The 22855-nt window shown below is 34.5% G+C and overlaps 1 protein-coding gene across 1 annotated transcript in view; it reads left to right on the top strand.

The window, feature by feature from the left end:
- Positions 1-22855, top strand: part of CNTNAP2 (contactin associated protein 2) — a 1021890-nt gene that overhangs the window by 435669 nt on the left and 563366 nt on the right. Inside the window, exon 4 of the mRNA XM_063157997.1 lies at positions 5960-6107. Coding sequence (XP_063014067.1) covers positions 5960-6107 — 148 coding nt within the window. The remainder of the gene's footprint in view (positions 1-5959; positions 6108-22855) is intronic.

Below are 22855 nucleotides of genomic sequence, written 5' to 3'. Positions count from 1 at the left end.
CCTAATTGTATTTTAGTATTTTTTGTGTATAGCTTAGGTTCAAAAGAATTTTAGGATTGTTCCCATTTTATGTCAAGTAGAACAAAACATATATGGCTCAGCATAGGGGTTAAAATTTCTTCTTCATTATATAGGCCAGAAAATAATTTAGGAGCTTTGTTAGTATCTGTTTTAGAAATTTTACATGTTATATTTGGTGTTTTTACCAAAAAGGGAAGAATATCTTTGCCACTGAGATATTTCACACATCTCTGGAATAATGTGTTCAATTTCAGGACACAGAGAAATGTGACGCTGTTGGTGACTTTGCTGTGATGCTGTGGTGTCCCATAAAGTAAAATTCAACTGCATCCATATGTCCGTGTCCCTTATTCATGAGTCTAAAGGTCAGGGGAATAGGATTATTAATTGGAGCTGTGGGTAAAAGAAAAACAAATAAAACCCTTCAGTCTGTACACATGTGCATTGTCAGATGTCCTGCCTCAAGTATTCCAATGATACAAAGTCAACAAAGGGTTGTTGTCCAGTCCTTAAAAAAAGTCAGTTTTCCTAGCAAAATTCAGATAACTTGGTAATATTTCTGTGCATAAATAAAGAATTGACAATTGTACGTAGAAGTATGAGAAAAGCTCTTAATTCTTGTGTTTGGGATTTATGAGCAAGATAGATAGGGAGTTCTTCGTTTGTTTAAGCTTCATTACTCAAAGTAAATTGAACAATGATGATATCCTACAACAGTACTAGAAGGTAGAAGAATGTCTCACATCCAGTTACTGGGTCACGTTCCAGATGCAGTAGTTGGGAGGGTGTGGGGATTTTTGGTTTGTGTTTGTTTGTATGTGTATAGGAGTTTCATTTGTTTCTCATTTTAAAAGAAAAACTGCAAACATCAACACATTAAAACTCACAGATTTGATCATGAAGCTCATAGTTGTAATTTTTCTTTCAGGTATCCAAAATTATGCTCAGGTATCAAATCTTGCTCTTCAATTTTCTGTCTTTAAGTTTTAAAAATATTTTCTAGGTACATTATACAGAATAGAATCCCTACAAGTTATCTGTGAATAAAAAATGACAATATCCCTTAAATTTTTTTTTTGAGAATTAGAGATTTCTGTAGATTTTTGTTAAAATACCAAAAAATCAAAGTTCCAGTAGAGGAGATTGAGTTCTTTTTGAGTAAAAGAGTAGTTGTCAGGCTATAAAATATAGGTGTGTTTTGTTATAAAGATCAATAATGTTATTTTGCTAAATCATTGTGTTTTGTTTTGAAAAGTGCAAGGCTAAAAGGCAGCAAATAAGCTTTGGGCTTTAGTCTTTGCATGTAATGATAATTCCATTAAATTTTTCATCAAATTATGATGAATGTGTGGTTAGAATATGTTTTCAGCATACAAAAAGAGAATTTGAACTTGAAAGTAAACTTCCTAGGAGTCAGTAGAGAATATAAGGGTGTAAGGTGAACAAAAAGATAGATCTGATTAAAAAATGCTAGGAAAGGTTTTGAGCATAGGATTAGAAAGTGTTCTCAATTCTAGTGAAAGATAACATTGAGGTTATACATACATATACATATACATATACATATATATATATATATGCACACTCATTTATAACTCATTTATATAAAAGAGAAAAATATGGCTGAGGGAAGTATCTGGATTGCCACTGAAACTGGGATTTACTGCTAGAACTGATAATAGAATCAAGTTCCTATGAGCTCACCATCAGCAGCATTATAATGCTTGGTTGATCCCATTTGTTGTTAATTCTGAGCTCTTAGGAGTTCTGGTCATTTTAAAACCAAAAATCTCAAAGATGAAATTTAGGACTTGATGAATCATTTGAGGATTTCATCATTTGGGATAAGGGAAATACCCGCTATAGCTTTTAATTACTTTCAGATACTTTTGTTTTCTTTTCAGATGCATTTCTGTGTGAGGTGATTATGCAGAATGCTGTAGAAATGTTGTTTTGCTTTGAACGTGATTGTTTTTAGGCAAAGAGTAGAGTATGCAAATTGTAGTGTTACTAATTGTGCTGTTCAAAGGAGAGAATGCAGAAATGTTTCTTCAAGGAAAAGATTGCTGCTTCCTATGACTTACTTTTACTACCCACAGTACAGATGAAAGTATAGCAACCTGTCAAAACTGAGGTAAAATGGAAATAACCTAGATCTGTTACTTTCTGATGCATTTTTTTTCAGTTGGCCATTATTCTTTCTTTCTGCAACCTGTTTTCCTACCATATTTCTTACATATCTTTCCCCCCCCACCTTCTTCTTAAAGTTATCTCTTACATTCTCCTTTACCCAATCCTCTTATTCTTGCTCTTTGAATTTGCATGACACAGTTTTGGGCTGGGTTTTCATAGGTATTAAGCAAATCTTCACCAGCAAAGAGGAATTGATGAAGTTAAGGTTTTGTCTTTTTTTCTTAAATGTCCAAGTAGTAAAGTAGGAACAAATTTTTTTAAACATCTTGTCTTCTCTGAAATCTGCTGTGCATTTCAGTCAGCTTGTGCAGAACCAGTTCATGATATGAATTTTTCTAGGGCTCCTGGATTTGATCTGCCCTGCAGTGCCAAACATCATTCTACTGCACTGCTGGTGGAGAGCTTCCAGCACCCAGCCAGCCCTGCTCTGCTCACTGATGGTCCAGATTCCTGAAAATTCAAGTTCAACGCTTTCCAGATTTTCTTTTTTTGTGCAGAGGGCTGGCAGCCATAACCAAAGCTGTCAACATCTCACTTTTGTAATCCTTCTAGTTTTTGAAAAAAATATTTGGTTTAGAATTTGGGGTTTTTTTCTATAAAATAAAAATTTCAAGGTTTAGTCAGCTTGGCTCACCTTGGAGTCCCAATAAAACCCCAGTTATGTTTCCTGAAGACATATTCTGCCTGCCTGTGGATGTTTCCATATTTTAGAATGGTACTTCTATTTCCTGTTTCTGCTCTTTATAGAGCTATAGTCCCAGGGAACACAGACTCTGTACTGTTTTCATTATTGCAGTGTCAAAATAAAGCTAGAAGCATATATTTTTTTTTCCCAGAAATTCAGAGACATAAATTATTTCTTACTTTGATAAAAAGGCAAAAAATAGCCATCAAAAGTATAACAGTGAGTAGAAAATCAAAGTGGTGAAAAAATTACTAGTAATTAAAGAAAGCTATGAAAAAAAATTAGTAGTTCCTCATTTAAGAAAGGAAATGTCATCCTCCTGTTCCATGCATTGCCCTATTTTTATGCCATCCTAGAAAGAGCCTACACTGAAGCAATTTTAGAACTCATCTCTGAATAGATCATTAATTTGGATGGAGAATTCTTCACCTGCATTAAGTGAAGAATTAATTTTCCCCTTAACTAAGTTAGATTCTCTGGTATATAGTTGATGATGTTTTCCAGTGCAATATGGGATTTTTTTCTCTGCTTTGCAGAGAGCTGGGAGATTGCAAACATCTTTTTGTTTATCTGGTTGAGGACGTAACCACCATCCTTCCATCATTTTACTCTTTGGTTAAAGTATGAAAGTGTCCATTTTTGTTCACTTAACATTTCAGGCATTTCTGTGCCTCCTTATTTCAGAGATAAATTCTTTAATGCTGAGAATTTCTTTTTAACCCTTTATTATAAAAAGCAATTTCTGAATAAGAGATTTTGTAATGCTCTTTCTTTGTCCATAGAATTGAGTACTGGAAAATAATTGAAAATTATCCTATTACAGGAAGTTAAAAGCATTTTGGCCAGTTCTACTTACACACTACTGTTAAGCTTTGTGCTATTTCATTACAATGCTTATGTGAATTTATAATTTAGCTCTACTATTTTTAATTATTAATTAGAATGTAGTTGTTCTTTGAGTACAAGATATAAAATTGAGTCTGAATCTTAATTTTAAATAGCTTTGCTTCCAAGTTTGCCAAACTCTTACCTTCACTTTTCGCCAGGTTCTTTAGTTGTGCAAAGATAATTATGCTGAATGGCTCTCTGGTGTCCCTATGTATAGTGGGGTGGCTGAAGCATACTGTAAAGCCAAACCGAAATTAAAAAAAAAAATATAATTTTTGCTCTAAACTCTTCTGAATTATTTATTATTTATTTAATTTATTAATTTTAAACTGTATTAGTTGGCCTGTTAAAATATGTTATCTGTCCTATAAACCTGCCCTGTTACATTTTGAAAATTATTTGGAGCTAAACAGAGTTTCTTCTTAAGGAGTGACAAAAGTCTTGGTGAATATGTTTGAAAGCTCCATTTAATATACGTTCAAAAACACTGTTTAGAAAGGATTTGGGGACTTATTTTCTTATCTATTTTTGTTCTTATTCTGTTGCTGTCCTGTGGAGCACTACCTTTGAGAAAAGTGGTTAATAACATTCCCAGTCTTTTTGTTGCAATGTGACCTGAAATACGAAGCAGCTTACAGAAGTTAGTATCCAATACAAGAAGAGAAATGGTTTATAGAACAAAGAATTTTGGAATTGGGCTCATGAGACAGTATTTTACAGATAAGTAAGCCATTTTGATACTTTTCCCAGTTTGGGTTAAAGAAAAAGCATGATATCTGGCAATAATATTTAAGTGACTTAATGAGATTATTAATCTGAAAAATTTGTCTAATTTATACAGGTATTTACACTTTTTTTTGAAAAAAATAGTTTTGCAAAGAGGTTTCTTATTGTAAAACTCTATATTTTATTTTTCTTTTTAGCAAGAGATTCATTCCCTGTTAAAAAAGAAAAAATTTTCCTATTAGAGTTGTGGGTCTAAATTATACTTTTAAATCCTATTGGCCAGAAAAGGAGATTTTACAGCAATTGTGCATAATTTTCAAGGTCCTGTAAATTGATTTTTCAGTCTTGCAATAATGGATTTTGGCCTGGTATTTGCATTATCCACAAAGCGTGTATTACTGTTTCCCATTTATTTAAATGAAGGCTGTGTTTAAAAGATACTCTTCTGCTGTGGACTAAATGGGATGTGTTTTATTAATCTGGGACTGCCTTATTCTCTGTTGACTATGTTTATGCATTCAGCAGAGGTTACTGATTCATACAGCAATAGGAACACTTGAAATGCCAGGTACCTGCTGGGATCAGCTCTCCTTCTGACAAAAGACTGGTAAAGCACAAGTCAGGGTAAAAATTTTGGAGAGCTCTAGAGAATACTTTTGATTGTGTGAATCTTTTTTTTATCTATAACTTAATTAAATTGTGTAGAAAATATCATATCTTCCTATATTCAGCATTCTTTGACCATAACACTTCTAGGAAATGAACAAAAAAAATACAAATAAGCCCTAACCCAAACAACCAGCAAACCTACATTTAGTAGTGTTTTGATAGGATTATGCCAAGCATCATAAAATAAAAACATTTCCAAATGGAATTTATTCTTGAACTATGGAGCATTATCTTGCATGCTCAGTAAAACATACATATTTAAAGGAATAAAAATTTTTATTCCCTCCATGAAGTTCTGTGATTCCTAGAACAAGATTAAGCAAACAGGCAGCTGCTCAGCAGCATTTTTTGTCCTTGGTCACTGTATGATTTCCTTTGTCTTCTCTTCAGCTCAGAAGAGAGGACTGTTTATTTCCTTATACCACCCAAATATATAAGTACTTCAAAGACACTAATTAATGTCTCACTAACTTATTTATGAAGTGAGGAGTGCCATCGTCATCGTTTAGCACATCAACAGCTGCAGCACAAAAAAAATAAAGTGAATGTAACTGTTAACATGTTTTAATTTTGTGAGTCCACCAAAGAATGGATCTTGTGCATCTTCCTTACATCTACCACCACCTGGATCTACTATGAATGGAACAAAATACTTCTAAGATATATTTTTTGAATAAGTAGTGTCTGAGCATGTATTATAGGATTTTATATGTATTTCTTCAGATGCCAACCATAAAGGCACTAGAATTGATTTTTTTTTCTTCTTTTTTCCCTCAGGCATTTCCTGGAAATACAAACTCTGACAGCGTGGTCCGGCATGATTTACAACATCCAGTTATTGCTCGCTATGTGAGGATAGTTCCTTTGGACTGGAATGGAGAGGGCCAAATTGGGTTAAGAATTGAAGTCTACGGTTGCTCCTACTGTAAGTTTTTCCATGATGATCCTTTTTTTCCCTCCCCTAAATAAAAACTCACTTCAAATTTTGGATTTAATCCATATGTCAAAGACTTTAGTCTAATTGTGTTACCTAGGGCTTCATGAAATATTTGTTGGAACTTTAATTCTGGGTTGATAGTTTGTTCTTCTCTGGAAGATACAACATTGGAATTTGCAATAGTGCTTTGAAGTTGCTCCTTTCCATCTTCATGATTTCTGTTGTAGAAGGCTTTGGCTATTGTATAAGCTTGATTGGGACATTTGAGGAAGAGATCATATTCAAACAAATGTCATGTTGGGTCTTGAAAGATAAAATGGAAACAGGGCATAATTTATTGGCTGGTGAGAGAGATAAAATTAAAGCAGTAAATTACAATTCTGTCTAAATATCTGACACATTTTTCTGTGATATTTTGTAGAGTATTTGAATGTGACTTCAGAATCTTTTCTGAAATCTGGGTGAGCAATGGTACCAGGGCTTCCATAGCTAATAGCAGGACTGATAATGCTTTTGGAAATTATGCCCTTCCTTTAATTCAATCCAGCCAGTGCTTAAGTTGGCAAACCTGCAGAACTGAGTTTATGATACCCTATTTCTATGTACTTTTTAGGCAGTATCCTGGACTTGTTGGTATTTTAGCTGGAAGATGTTATTTGAGATTTGTCTTTCAATAACGAGACTTTAGAATAAAATGTGGAAGGTTCATCACCAACTTCCTTGGGTGACACAAGACCTATTGAAGTACTTTTCCATCCTGACTACCAAAACCAGCTGTGATTTCAACTGGTTTTTGTTTGATTAGATAGCCAACAGAATCCATACTTTCCTTCAACACCAATAAAACCATGAGGAATAGAGTTTTGATATTATTTTTCTTATTTCCATGCAACGAATATTTTAAAAATGTATATTGAATCACAGAGAATTTCCCAACAGCTGGAACTTAGTTGAGAAATCAAATCAAACTTGCTATAGTATTGATGCTGCTGTGGTGGGGGTACACATTTCTATTGTAGAAGGCTTTGGCTATTGTATAAGCTTGATTGGGACATTTGAGGAAGAGATCGTGTTCAAACAAATGTCATGTTGGGTCTTGAAAGATAAAATGGAAACAAGGCATAATTTATTGGCTGGTGAGAGAGATAAAATCAAAGCAGTAAATTACAATTCTGTCTAAATATCTGACACATTTTTCTGTGGAGTATTTGAATGTGACTTCAGAATTTCTTCTGAAATGTGGGTGAGCAATGGTACCAGGGCTTCCATAGCTAATAGCAGGACTGATAATGCTTTTGGAAATTATGCCCTTCAGGACCTGTTGCAATAAGACAAAGCATCATGTTTTTAAATGAATAGGGGGTCAATTTAGATTAGATATAAGGAAGACTATTTTTACAATGAGAGTTCTAGAACTAAAAATTTACCCACAGAGGCAGTGGATGCTCCATCCCTGGAAATATTTAAACTCAGATTTTTTGGGACTCTCAGGAACCTGAGCTAGTTGAAGATGTCTCTGATTATTGCAGAGGGATTGAACTAGATGGTCTTTAAAGGTCCCTTCTGACACAAACTGTTCCATGTTTCTGTGATATCTGTTGCCTAAAGACCTGTAGATTTCACTAAAGTTACCTACAACTCAAAGAGATTTAGATTCTGAAGTTTTAGGTACAACTCTGATTATTCAGCACATGGCTCTTAATAAACGAGTGTTTACCATCATACTGCTAAAATGTTTTATGTGCTGTTTTAAGTACGCCAAACACTACAGCATGGTTAATTTTCCATCATAATAAATACTTGCTTCTAAGTATACCTGATTGCTTGTACATCAAATGTAAATTCAGGCCTTTGATGCAAGAAACCAACATCTAGTTTACTGTCAAATACAATCTCTTTAATAGAATAAAATGTAGCAGAATCAAACAAGAAACCCCACGATATTTACTACAATATTTACGCATAAAAATTATACATTTTGATGAAATGAATAGACAAAATGCCGTATGTACGCAACAAGATACTTTTAGAGGCCTAAAGTAAATGTGAGAAAAAGTAAAACACAGCTTGCTGACAAAATTATTTTAGTTGTTTGATGGAAAGTTGCTTGCTTGCTGAACTTTCGGAGGAGAATAAAAAGCCCCTGCCAAGAACACAATGTATGGAACTATAAAAATAATGGTAAAATGTGTCTTCAAAGAAGAACTAAGGTGGCTCAATATAATTTCATAATTTTACTGATAGAGTATTACTGTTCTGTTTGTATTAGAAATTATTACAGTAATCACTGAAGACTTTTTTATTGTAAGATTTAAAATAATATATTTTGGTTTTATGTTTAAAGGGACTTTTCTTTCAACATTTCTGCTACAATGCAGTGTGGTTTTTACATGCAGGAATTGGGCTGCTCCCAAAATGGTATCAGTAGAGAGCAGCACAGCAGCTGAGAAGAAAAAGTAAGAAAATAAATGTGTAAAGAGAGAGGAAAGCAGCTCTTTGGTATGAATACTGTAACCAGGGAGTACTGTTTACAAATTCTCTGCTTGTCTTCAAATGAATTATTTGGAGCCAGGTGTAAATGCTGCACCTTTCCATGTAGATGTGTCCTTTGGCAGAGGCCAAGTTTTTAACCTTATGATTGGAAGTGCATATATTTGCATATAAATATAAGCACTGCCATTAACCAGTGTTATTTGCAGATTAATCCTTCTTGTCACTTAAGGAACTAACCATTTAGATAATCACCAATTTTAAAAGCCTGATTAAACAACTGGCTTCTACTCAAATCTGCCCCAACTTTTGGAACTATTACCTTAATCAAAGGCTGTCCAATACATCATAATTTTAATTTTCTTTTAGTTAACAAATTAATGTATTTTTTTTTAATTTAGATCTATTTAGATGCAAAATTCAGATTTTCCCACATTGCACACAAGGTTTAATTGGAAAGCCATGCACACTGACTGTTAAAACTCCTTCCTTGCACAATGTTGCAACCTGGTCATTAGTCTCATACCTTTAAGAAAAATGCTTCCTCATATTGAACTGCTTATTCAAACATCAGATCGCTAATTGCCATATTTCTGGTTCCTATTTTGTTTGTATATGTATATAAGATACACATTTAACTTTTTTGTACCAGGGGGTGAGATCCATGTCCTTCCTTGCCCAGCAAATCAAGTTTAAAAGAGGTATGTTTTCCAGAGAGTAATTAGGCTTCACATCTGTACCCTGAAGAAGTTAATAGCATTACCAAATCTTCTTCTTGTGGTGTTGGTTTGCTTAAAGTCTGTTCTTTTAAATTTCATCTCTGTATTTTGTGTAGATGAGGTCTGTAGGTTGTCTTCTATCAGAAAATCTCACAGAACTCACCAAAAAAGAATTAGGGTCTTACTCTACAAAAAGGTTCATAATGAAATTTGGGTTTTTTTTTTTTGTTTTTTTTTTTTTTTTCCTATAGAGAAAAACGGACTATATATTATTAAAAAAAAAAAAAGTAATAAAATTGGGTAAAGAACTTGCTTAATAGCTAAACTAATGAAGAAATTTCAAGCAAAATAAGCTTGAGAAATCACAGCCAATAGACTATTATATAACATAAAACCCACATTTTGGTCAATGAAACTTTTAGTTTTTATTTTAAAATTGTGAGTTTATTTTAAAATTGTGAGTTTCATAAGCCATAAAGTCTTTTCACTTGAAGTAACATCACATATCTAAGAACAAGTCACAAAGAAGAAAGCAATATAACCAAAGTCAAAATATCCACTGAAATCAGTTAAATGAAAACTGATGACTGAATTTTTTTCGTGCTCTTTTGAAGATAGAGAGCAATGGCACATGACATGGATCCTCCACCATGTTCACTTTCATGAATTTTTGAGACAGGCAGAAAAGACATGGCATCTGGAGGCCATGAAAACTACAATATAATACTTTTACCACTGATTCATGAAGATCATAATAAATTCCTGCAGGATCACTGCCATATGAATAGCTCCCTTAATCTCCATCCTGTGGCAGATGAATGCCTACAAAAAAGGGCAATAAGAATATTATTGCATAGGCTTTGGCTGTGCTTTTCAAGGTAGCTGTAAGAGACCTTCTGGATCATGAAATCCCATGAGAGAAAAGCACTCATGCTACCTTTATTCATAGAGGAGTTTTTTATATGGCTGTGCTGATTTTCTGGATGTAAACAGTACAGTTGTATCTTTTTAATGCAATTGCACATTTGATGGTAAAAATTTTTAAATTTCCGATGACTCATTTCTGAATTGTAGGATATACTAGAAAAAAAAAAAACAAGCAACACCTGGAGATGGCAGAAAGCCAGGCAAATATTCAATAGACTCAGGGCAGGAACACTTATAAAGCTCCATAAATGGCTGAAAGCCAAGCTGTTTGCATTTACTGACCAGCTCTATTTGCTAACAGTTAGGAAGCAGTGTGACTGAACAAATGTCATATGACCTGTATTTGCAAATCTGTTCTTTTACAGATATTAGCTCAACTACATGTACTGCTAGGTCAAATGTACCTGTTTCTGTTTTCTGATTGATGACTGGTTTGGTTTTTTTTTTTTTTTAGAGAGGGAGGGAAAAGAAGGAAAAATAGTAACCACAGTCACAGTAACCACAGGTTATTCATAAAATAATGATTATTTTTATTGTGAGCATTTACTTTACAAATAGTAAAGTGAATGAAATTTTGGTCATGGAATCATGTTATAAGAACTCAAATTAAATTTGTAGGTGCTCTTTTAAGGGGTGAGCCAAATGAATATTTGCAAGAACTGATTAGGAAGTATTGAAGTGGTAAAGCCTGTGGGCTGAACGGATCTTTTGGTTGCTGTCGTTTATCTGGTTTGCCTGCAGTGACTTTGAGTTAAAACACTGTTTCCTTTGACAGTTCGTTCTGCTATGTATATACTTACTTGTACTTATACTGTAGCATTCAGCTATACTTAGCTGCTAAGAAATTTACTTATTTGAAATCTGCTTAGTTTGGTTTCATGCTATAGGCATTAACTAACTATCCATGTCTCACTGTGCCCCATGGTTGCCATGCACACTTAAAAGAGAAACTTCCATATTGTCCAGAATAATCTGTTGCATCCAAATACCAAAATGTCTGTTTAAGTTAGATGAGAGAGCTGCTTTATTTCCCCTTTATGGAATCTTATCAATTTTCACATGTCCAGATTCAAAGGTACACCCTGGACATTGTCTTTTACCAGAATATAGCATAAAAGAGGTCCCTTAAAGTGTCATGACTCCTATTGAAATACCCTGTTGTATATTATTATAAAATAAATTATTATATGTTAATAAATGTATACATACATATTTCTGTTCTTACACTTTTAGTATGTGTGTGAATATATGCCTAAGTAGTACCTACAGAGGGTACTTCTGTAGTCCAGTAATCTGCATAAAATTTCCTAGCTCTTCTTATGATATTCTATTACTTAAAATAAATGTGCCACTATGTTTTCTGGTCAGACTTTTCTGTCCACTTAAATGATGAAACTTCATAAAAATATTAACTGTCAGAAAGGAAGAATAATTTTGATGAGTTCATTTTGTGGAATTGCATAATATTTCTAGAAACTTTACTAACTTCCTGTAAGTGACAGATCTTTGAACATACAGGGATTGTAATGTGGGGAAAAATCAGAACTGAAAGAATCATGTAGCAGAGGCTGCTGTGAGCTACAAAAACTTTCCTTGTATCAGTGGTTTGGACAGTAAAGAGTTCTGCTAAGTATCCAGCTGTTTTTCCCATTTTCTCTCAAATGTCAGTATTTCTGTCCTGGGAACATCTATACCTATTTAGGCCTATGTGTTTGATTTTTAGCCTTCATCTTCACAGCTCATCAGTGGCAAACATAGCTTGATGTTCTCCTTCTGACATTAAAGGTGCATGGATGAATACTCATATCTAAACTATGGAGAGTGAGGGAAAAGAACTGTGGACTTTTTCTTTGCTAACTTTTAAAGATCTGTTTGAATTTGTGCTCTGTTGCTAAGTTTGCTTCCTTGTTAGTGTATTTTTTTCCCACCTTTTTGTCAGACAAGAGATTTGTTTTTTTCTGAAGGTCATGAAAATGGACACCTTTTATCCTCCAGATAGTCTCAGGTCATGTTAGTCATTTAACAGAAGAGTTTTGTAATTTAAGACTAAAAATACACTCTTTCTTTATAAGTATTCTCAGTACAGATTTTTCTTCTCCATGGCCTCTCCAGGAAAGAACACTTATGACTGCTCCTATACACATTTTCATAAATTTTGGCATGAAAAATAAGTGAGAACAGGCTTCAGTCCATTTATTACCTTAAGATGTTATCATTGACAAATACAGGCCACTTTTGGTAATAGATTCCACTTAAATTTTAAAATAATATTAAAAAGTTGTGTTTTTTTGTTTAGTGCATTAAAAAATAAACTTCTAAAATCAGAAGATTCAGGCTGAAACTAAAAAAATATTTCCAAATACCTTATTGTTTAATTTTTTTTTTTCCAAATAGAATATTTCAGAAATATTTGACATAAAAGGTATTTTTAGTAGAGAAAGATTTGTTTTATTCTTCATCTTTTTGTTAATCTTATGCAATTTGAGGTTTTTTTCCTCTCAACTTTTTGCACACAGTAAATAATGAAAAATCCATTATTTTCCACTTGTAATTGTAATGAGGCTACTGGCAGATATTCTCAAGCACCACAGTTTTGAGAAGTGCAACAGCTGTGTGTATTCTTTACAGGTTCATTTGTTAGCTGGCAATGAAAATATAATCAGTGTGCTGGTTTCAGCTGTGGCAGAGTTAATTTGCTTCACAGTGGCTGGTGTGGGGCTGTGTTTTGGATCTGTGCTGAACACAGGGTTGATAATACAGAGATGTTTTTGTTGTTGCTGAGCAGGGCCTGCACAGAGCTCAGAACATTTAAGTTTCTTGTACAGCCACATTGATGAGAAAGTTGGTGCTGCCTGGGAGGAGACACAGCCAGGACAGGTGACCCAAACTGACCAAAGGGACATTCCAGACTGTGTGGTGTCTTGTTCAGCATATAAAGTAGGGAGAAGAAAGAAAAAGAGGGAGATGGTTGAGGTGATGGTGTTTGTCTTCCCGAGTAACCATCGCAAGTGATGGGACCCTGCTCTCCTGGAGATGGCTGAACACCTGCCTGACCGTGGGAAGTGGTGATTGAATTTTTTGTTTTGTTCTGCCTGTGGCTTTTGCTTTCTTTATTAAACTGTCTTTATCTCAACCCATGAGTTTTCTACCTTTTACTCTGCCACTATTTTCCCCAATCCTGCTGGTGAGTGAGTGAGTGGCTGTGTGGGGCTTTGTTACTGGCTGGGGTTAAACCATGACCATCATGAGAGAAGAACAAGTATATTTTGTATGAATACATGACCCACCAGCTTTTTAAGTCTTTAAAATTCCTACAAAATTTTAAATTACACTTGAATATTCTTTTAATCATTCATCATTTCCTTTAGAAGAACGTAAAGCTTGTTTGTAAAGGTTACTTTAATTCGTTTTTGCTGTGAAATGAAGGAAAACTTTTCCCTCGTATATAAACAGAATTTATGGCCAAATTTGATAAAATCTTGCAGGGTTTGATGAATGTTTTCTAAAGTCAGTTATGGCTGTTGTGTAAAAATAGCAGACTAATGTTTTCTAATCGGTTTTGCAGTGACTGCCCACACACACCACAGGGGGGATCCTCCTTACAGTGGTCTGTAACCAGTTAATAGGAAGATGGAGATTTAAAACATATCCTTCAATAAGCATCTGAAAACATCAAAACCAGAAGCAGAACTAGAGTGTGCTTTTTCACAAAGTAAGAATGGTAGCATTTAGGTAACTACAGTCAAAAACTTCAGTCTCATCACAACAGTCTTGCTTTTAATCTTTCTTTGCCTGAATGAGGACTCATGATGTCTATGCCCAGCATTATTTTCTTGCATTCTTGTAAGTGGTGATTGATCTCTTTGTCCATGGTGACTTTTTCACTGGAGAAATCAGGTAAGCTTTTATTTTTCTCATGAAACAAAAAAATTCAGCAGATTTCAAACTCGAGGTCTTGATTCTATGCCATTGATTTGAATCTCACTGGAATTTATTTTTTGAATGTCTGAAATAAAATATATTAAGGATGCAGTTACTTCCAGACTCAGTTCTGCTTTTTCTCAGAAGTCTGGGTGAAGATGATGTGTTTTGTATCTTTTATTTTAGGCATGGCAAGTGGAGTCTTACTGTGAGTAAATTCTTATTTCCTCTCTGCCAAAGGTTAGTGTTCTCTGATTAGAAAGTGCACCTATCAAAGAGTCAATATTTTTCCTGTCAGTATTACTGACAGGAAAAAACAAATTTAACTCTTCATAGTAATGCTTTTATAAGGTTAAAACAAGCCTTGGTGTTTATATGTAGTATATCCCTATACAGAGTTACATTTCTAGACAGTCCTGTTTCAAAGCTGAGCCTCATGTTCACGAGCATACCTTTGGAGAGTTAGGTCGCTGTGATGCCAGCTTCTCCATGAATCCTCTAAAACAGGGAAAAAGTTCAGGTTTTTCCATCTTAAGAAGGTGACATTGTATGGTCCATTTCTCGTGGCCAATAAACATCCCCTCACCTTTCACTCACTACTGATATTTTCCTTCAAAAGGACAAAAGAGTATAGCTGGAAGGGACCTACAACAGTCCAATTGATGACCAATTCAGGTCACTAATACTATACCTAAAGTATAGTATTAGAGACATTATTCAAATCCCTTTTAAACATTGTAGCTCTGTTAATTGCCCTTGCCAGACTGCAGGGGATGCTTTTTAAAGCTAAACTGAAGAATGCATTGTCCTGCTCCTGGCTGCACATGCACATTGTGTTAATGCTTGTGAGCATTGTCTCTGAAACAGAGTCAGAAAAATAAAATGAAATCCTGTTTCCACTTGTAACCTTTGTGTTATATGTCTTTCAGAGACTGCTGGCTTTTCAGACAAATATTAGCATTGTTATTCAACTCATGGTGAGCACAGGGAATGGAATAGAATGAAATAGAACAGAAAGGAACAGAATAGAATAGAGCATAACAGAACACAACTGAACATTTATGTTTTGTTATGCCCAGAGCTCTGCAGGAGAAGCTATGACCCAGGTCTGAGGGCTGCACCCTGGAGAACAGCTCTCTGCAGGGCCGGTGGCAGGGCCATCCAGGTGACAGGGTCATCAGTGTCCTCACAGCTCTGGGACGAGACCAGAGCTTTCAGTTTATCCTGTATTATTCTCAACTGCTTCTCTTGGTGTACAAATATTTAGACATTTTCTTAAATTCTTAGTCCTCCCTGGAGCTGCATAAATTTCCCAACAGCACTTCCACTCTGAGACAGTGCCTTGCCAAGCCTTGCCTTACCTGCAACTTTCCTGATGGTATCCCCATCCAAAGAAGGAACATCTACCTTTCTGTCCAGCCTCCCCTGCAGGTGCAAATGGAGAATGAGGTAAAGCTACCTACAGTGTCCCACTGCCACCCATAACTCTCTGTTGCTGAAATCCCATAAGAAAACAAACTTTTGGGTCTGTTTCTTGTACCAGTGGATTATACTAAAATAAACAAATCTTTGGCTTAGCTAAGCAATATCTTAAATTCAATGGCTTCAGTTATGAGGGCATCAAATCTCTCATAAGCTTTCTGAGATTGGATTCTTTGCTGCTCTTCTTTTAGTCTGAGTATTTCTTAGGCTGTCACAAGAAGTTATTATTTCACAATGGAAGGGTTCCATGCAATTTGCATGGAAAAATGTTAGCTCTATTCAGATGTAGCCCTTTTTATTAGAAGATTTTAGCCTCCATGAGGTTGGAGCATTTCTGGTTTTGTTCTGACTGTAATGCTAAAAAAAGGAAAACAAAGGAAAATTTTCCTCTTGAATATAGTTCAAGTTGAAGTACTTTTGTCTATGGTTTCATCTGGATATTTAGATGGCTTTCTAAATTGCTCATTGAATAGAAAAGGTTTAGAAAGTTCACTTACTAAGTACCTGTTTGTACTTGATGCAGATTGAGGTGAAAATAACAATAGTTGTGATTTTTTAGAAATGCCACTGTGCATCAGAGATGATTAAAGCCTTTATAGTACCCTGTCATTTCTATAGTGCATGTAATAATAGTAAAATGACTGTAGAAATGTGGGGGAAAAAATTAGGTGTCTTTTAAAGATTAAGAATTCATGGCACATTTAGAATTTGACTATGCTTTAGGAATTCATGGTGAAACTTGTTAAATACTGCAGGAAAAATTTAAATATGCTCATAAGTTTACGCACATTAATTTTTAACATTTCACAGAGGTTCAGTCGAACAATAATGACAAGGTACAAGTCAAAATGGCAACCATAAGCAAAGAGTGAAAATGCATATTCAGATTTGGGTGTAGTCTTTGCATTTTCATAGTGACTTGAATTCTGAGATCTACATTCATTAAAAAGAAGATAAAGTTATGTTGTATGAACTGTATCATATATCATATGCACGTATACCAGTTTCAGGTACCTAGTCTGACTTGTTGCTAAATGAGCAGCTGCCTTTCCTGTACTATCTAGAAACTAAGAAAACCAAGCTCTTCACATAAGTACCTAGCAATTCTAAAATTTAAGAATATATCTTTAAATAATGAAGAAAGTTGTGGAAATTTTGAAAATCATGTAAGTCAATCAAAAAGAAAAGAGAAAAAAGTTCTTTTTATGCATTCTAATTCTGTATATTCCTCAGATTTTATCAGCCAACATTTTAAAGTTTCATATGTATTACTATTAAAAAATAATAAATATCTTATAAATAAATAATAAATATTAAAAAAATAATGAATAGCTTATGGGATAGGATCTGATCCTAAAAATCCTCGAGAAACTTTCTTGCATGTTAATGTTTCTATCTTTACATTTCCAGATTGACAAGGTAATTGGAGTTTAATTCTTTTAGTAGGGACATGTTCTTTATTACTTTTTTTTTCTAATAGAACATATGTCTTTAATTGTCCTCTTGGTCTTAAATAAGTTGAAGAACTTGAGAAACTGGCTTTCTAAAGCCACAACTATAAAAAGACACTAGAGTCAATAATTTCCTTACCTAAAAAAAGCCCTAAAAATTGATTAGGAAGAACTGCAATTTTTATACCAAACTTATATCCAAGGCCGGCAATGCTGTTTTGTAGTGATTTGTTTTGGTAATTATCTTTGTTTATGGTGAGTCAGACCCAGGGTATTTTGTTAGGGGGTAATGAATCAATAAAGAGAAGCAAACTTTCAGTAAATATGGACAGGGCAGAGAAGGTAGTTGCTCATTTTCTTCAAGGTGGGAGGACATTTTTGTAGCTGTGGTAGAGGATGTTGGCAATAGTGTGATATGAGAAATGCTTGTTGAGCTTATATCTTACAGTAAATGGTTTTTAAACTGATGCAACAGTTCTAATAAACATCTTCAGGCCTGCCCCTTTATTGACTGCTGTTCCAAGAGATTCAAAAGGAACCTAGTAAAGCCTGTGTTTCAGCTGTTTACCATTGCAACCTTTCACTCACTGACCTAATTTTTCTCTCCTTTCCATTTTTAGTTATTTTTTCCAAAACTCTCTGCTATGATTTCTGTCTCATTGCTTTAATGGTGTATTTCCTGATTCTGATCCTTCCTTGTCTGGTTTTTCATAAGTAAGCATGAAAAACAAGGGAACATTCAGCATTTTTTTCTTAATTTTGAATGACAGCAGAAATGCACAGTCCTTTTCATACATTTAGATAATGAATTTGTGTCCAGCTTGTGAGTAAAAGTCCTCACTTGTGGAAAAAAGTTAGAGTGATTTGAGTTGAACTATTTACATTATCAGTGGCTTTGTACCTCATTATCATTTAAATTCTTTCTATAATATGGGTATGAGACAGTGGACAATTTTTAGAAATGTCGGGTTCTGGATATATGATAAATTTCAAACTCGGCAGTTTCAGACCTTTCAAAACTCAAAAAACAACTTAGATAAATTTAGGAATAAGATTATTTGTAGCAAGTTCAGGGGGAGGCTTTTGTCATCATTAGTTCTAATGTAACTCATCACAAGTATTAGTTGTACACAGCATTGGTTTTGGAGGAAAACTGGCAGGAAAATTGCCCAGGCGCTGAGCATGCCTCTGTAAGCCTAAGCTAGGTCACAGTATAAATCATCCAATCTGAAAACTGAAAGAAGGTAGTGCCATGTCTTACACATTGCTGGAGATTTGTAACTTAAAGTAAATTTTGGTGGTAACAAATGGGAAAAAAGTCTGTTGGAAGTTTTTCCACTGCATGCTTTTGGTAAGAGCTGATGACATCTCACCAAAGGCTTTCTGTCAGTGATGATTAAATGCTTACACCCTTTTCAAACATTATGTGCAGGCAAGACTTCAACTGAAACACAACTCTGAGTTATGTGGCAATTCTGCTGAAAACTTTTAATTTTGCATTATTCCAACTTAATTGTGACCTTAGGTTTGACAGCTGTGTCTTAGGATAGCTGCAGACACAGTGAATGGAATCTCTTTGTGTGACACTGTATTTTCCACAGATGAAGTAGGGGAATTTGAACAATTGATCTTCTGCCATAATGCAGACATTAAATGCTTGCTATGAATAAACCAACCATTTCTTTTTATTAAATCCAGCTGTAGGGAGGAACGTCATCAAGCTAGACAAGCACATACCCCTCGGTTATTTCACCCAAGAGAGAGCTCAAATATATTTTCCATGTACTTTGAGTTTTATTTATGTTAGTAAATGTATAAAGCCAGTATTATTCTTGTATTTGAGCTTGCAAGTTTCTATGTTTCTAATAAAATCTTTAGTTTGAGCTGAAGGAAAAATACTTTGAACAATTCAAATCCCATTGAACCTTGGAAAAGCACCTCTCCAAAATAAGGACAGGCTGAAAGTTGTTTTCCTTTTCTAATAAATTCTGAATATTTAGAAAAGTTTACAGTTCAGCCATGTGAGAAAGGCTAACTAGAAATTTAATATCCATTTTTTAACTTTCTTTACTTTCTTGTAACTTAAAAGTTGAAAATGACTGAGTTTCATTTGTAAAATAATGAAAGTAAAATATCTCAGCAGTTAATAATCTTTTTTCTGTAAAATAAGAAATCTTCTTGCCTAGTTGTCACAAATTTTACAATCAGCTTTTGATGAAATTTATCTTTGGATTTTCTACAATTTTCTATTGATGGTTTTAAGTCAAAAGAATCAGGAAATCATCAGGTTCTGCTGAAAAACATTCTGTTGCGCAATTTTCATCCACCTATACTAAATCCAGTAATAACAAAATACTTTTAAACTTGTGCCATAATTTATTTCAAAGAAATTTTCCTTGTTCTTACTGAGGTGCCATTTCCCTTGACTTTAGGGAAACAATAGCAAAACTGCAGTTGACAGCTTAAAAAAAAATATGGTATTTAAAATCACAAACATAACTACTTAGGACATTTATAGAAAATTGCAATAGTTCATTTTTTATAGTTTTATACATGTATTCTCCTGCATTGTAGAGCTCAAGAGAAGAGCTTATACAATTCAGCTGTTTAAGAACATTGGCATAGAATGTATCTTAATTTTTTTTTTTTTGCATGTACTGTATCAAAGGGTATCAGTATGTTTTTCTGAGCTTTCTGGCATTTCTCTTGACTCAGTTTTCTGAACTCAAGAATTACTTGTCTATGCAATCAGTATTATGTGATTGTAAGCTGTATTGACTCTCAATAAATTAACACTGGAATTTCTGTTCAGATACTACCAGAACAGACTTATGATGAGCCTGCTGTACCTGAGAACTCTTGCTGGTTTTAGAGAATTTTTGTAATGTATGTGGCCATATAATCTATACTCAGTTCAGGGTCAGAATTATGCAACCAGTGGGGATAATGCAGCTTTTGGGGATAAGGCAGGAGTTAGAGCCAGAGAAGATGAATTCATGGTTTTAAAATAAATGTTGTTCTTTATTTCTTCCTTTTCCCTCCAGCATCCACATTTAATCCTAGATTCTATAAAGAATAATGCTGTGAGTCCTTCATGATCTTGTCCATCAAGTAGTCCCAATTTCTAATCTCTCTCTTCAGATCCATTGATTTTCAGTCTCCAACTCCTTCTCTTTGTCAGACATGATATTCATTCAGCATACTGGTTTTCTGCGTAAATTTATTTCAGCCTCTTTCAAGATTTCTCATACCTTTGTGAACAACTTTATAGTACAAAGTGACCTGGACTTCTGTTGTCTTCAAAGATTTAAAGTGTAGGATTTTCCCAAAATTTCTGATTTTAACAGTAAGTCAGCTTTGTTAAAGTGTTGTTTCATATCTCTAACAAACACCTTACTCAACATTATGTTGAATTTTATAAGAAAAAAGTCAATAGTAAGCTTTCTGAATCTTATATCTCAAATTCCGGATTTATATGTTTCATTTAATCAAACCTTGAAAATTTCATTAGGCTTCTTATGGATAAATAAAAAGCAATAAAACTGACATTAATATCCGTCATTCATTTTTGACTTAACATTGCAAATCTTAATTTTTTTTTCCTCATGATGGATAAGAGATGGAGTGGAGAAAGAAGTTGGCATTTTATGAGGAAAGGGCATTTTGATTTTAACCTTCACAGAAAAACAAGTTATGACCATTTACATTGAGGACAGTATACTAATTTGGAAAGAAAAAAAATGTTTATTCAATTTTGAAAATTTACAATGGTGTATTATCTCATTCAAAAAATAGTGACCACCTTTTGTAACTACTTGTTTGTTCAGGATACGCTTAGCAACACACAAACCCCCTCAAAGCTCAAGGTCATTTGCAATCCACAAAAAAATCCCACTTTGTCCAGGTGTTTCAGAGCAGAATACGTTGAGTGGGACATTTTAGTCTGCCACTTGAAGACTACAACTCAGGTCTTGTGGAAGGGAAAAAAAAAACAAACAAAAAAAGGTCATGATCCCGGAATAAACACTCTATCAGAAATAAAGCAAAGGAACCAGTACAGTCATTGCAGTGAGATCCTTGAATCAATCTGGTGTTTTGTCAATAAGACAATCCAGGATGACACCTAAGGAGAAAGGTGTTTTACCTGCTTAATGCTTGAGAGTTAACAATATCTAACAATAATGCCACAATAAAACATACTACCAATTAGTACATGTCATATTGAAACCATATAAATCTGTGGAGCTACAAATTTAAAATAAACAGAAGAAAACCAACTGGCCATTTGCTGTTTAGTCTCAAAACTAAATGTACAGTTCATAATGTCCCAGTACATGCTCTTGTTCTTGTTTCTCAAACAATGTGAGATCAAATGCTTCCCAGTAGTGCTAGTAGTTCCATGATCCATGCTGAGAGAGGGCTGGGTTGTCATGCCAGTGCCCAGCCCTCGGTTCTGTAAAGTTTCTGGGGCTGGAAATAGTCAGGCTTTGTTGCATCCTTGCTAGTGTGTGAGAGAGATAGGTGGACCTTTCGGTTCTTGGCTACCCTTATGTGTCAGCATAGTGTCTTTGAGAGCAGTAGGGACATGAGAGCATTTCTCTACATCCCATTTATTTCATTGAAATTTGCATGGTATACTTGTTAGAATTCTCTTCCAAAACTCCATAATGTGAGGAGGAGTATTTTTTTTTGTCATGATGTCTAGGCCTTCCCTTCCAGCATGAAGGCTAGCCTACCAAGATCTAATCTGTCTTGTTACATGATGAGAACAATAATGCTGCTATCTAAGTTTACACGTCTAATCTTAAATTTCTTAGTCTGTTCTTCTAGATTTATAGGGAAAAAAAAGTTTTTTTAAAGTTCTCTGTGCGTATAAACCTTACTGTAAGTATTGCACATAGTTTGTTCTAAACACTTTGAATAGTTAACATGAGCCATTTCATATAGTCACATAAAGAAGCATTGCCAGCATTTAGGAATCAGTTTTGGGGACTTTGCATTGAAAAAGTCTTCCTAAAGGTTTTCAGTTCTTCAGCCTGCACAAAAGGATTACTCTGACTCTCTTGATGCTTAACTAAAAATAGTTTCTCCTGAATGTTATGATAATTGGGCAGCATTTGCTTTTCAATGTCAGATGAGTCACAGATTAAAGAATTACCTGGGTTATGGCCTATATATCCTAACAGGATGCCCAGATTACTAGAAAAGCCCTTTTTTTGTATGAGGCTTTACTGCAGTGACCTTCTTTGTTACCTTCAGGGATGATTATTTACTTTGCAAGAGAAACCATCAAAGTAGGAGCAATAGTAATACTGATGCACCTTAATGTTCAACAGGATTGTTCTAAAACCAGCTGCACATTAATGGCATAAAAGTTTGAAATATATAAATCTGCATTATGGAGGCACTGATATTTTTCTGCATTTCTCTGAAGTTGCTACATTCTGTGTTTTCTCTAATTCCTTTAAACCTTTGTATGTAACCTTGTCCTGTTTCTCCTAACTCTTTTTTTTAGCACAAAATTTCATTTACTCAGTTACTTGAGCTGACACCAGCATGGCTTTTCCTATTACTGTACAAGCTGTTGTGGTAGGCTTTGACCATGAACCCAGGAGTGACAGTCACATAGCTATTAAAATGGGATCCATTAATTATATTTTTGCTTGACTGTCTTTGTGTCAGAGAAACAAAGCAGTACCTTCCAGGTGTTTGCTCTTCAGAGCCATCAGCTCCTGCCCAAGGAGGC

This window comes from Melospiza melodia, chromosome 1 (assembly GCF_035770615.1).
Source record: "Melospiza melodia melodia isolate bMelMel2 chromosome 1, bMelMel2.pri, whole genome shotgun sequence".
In the NCBI taxonomy this organism is placed as follows: domain Eukaryota; kingdom Metazoa; phylum Chordata; class Aves; order Passeriformes; family Passerellidae; genus Melospiza; species Melospiza melodia.
Note: the sequence above shows the minus strand (reverse complement) of the source record. Positions and strands in the feature narration are given on the sequence as shown.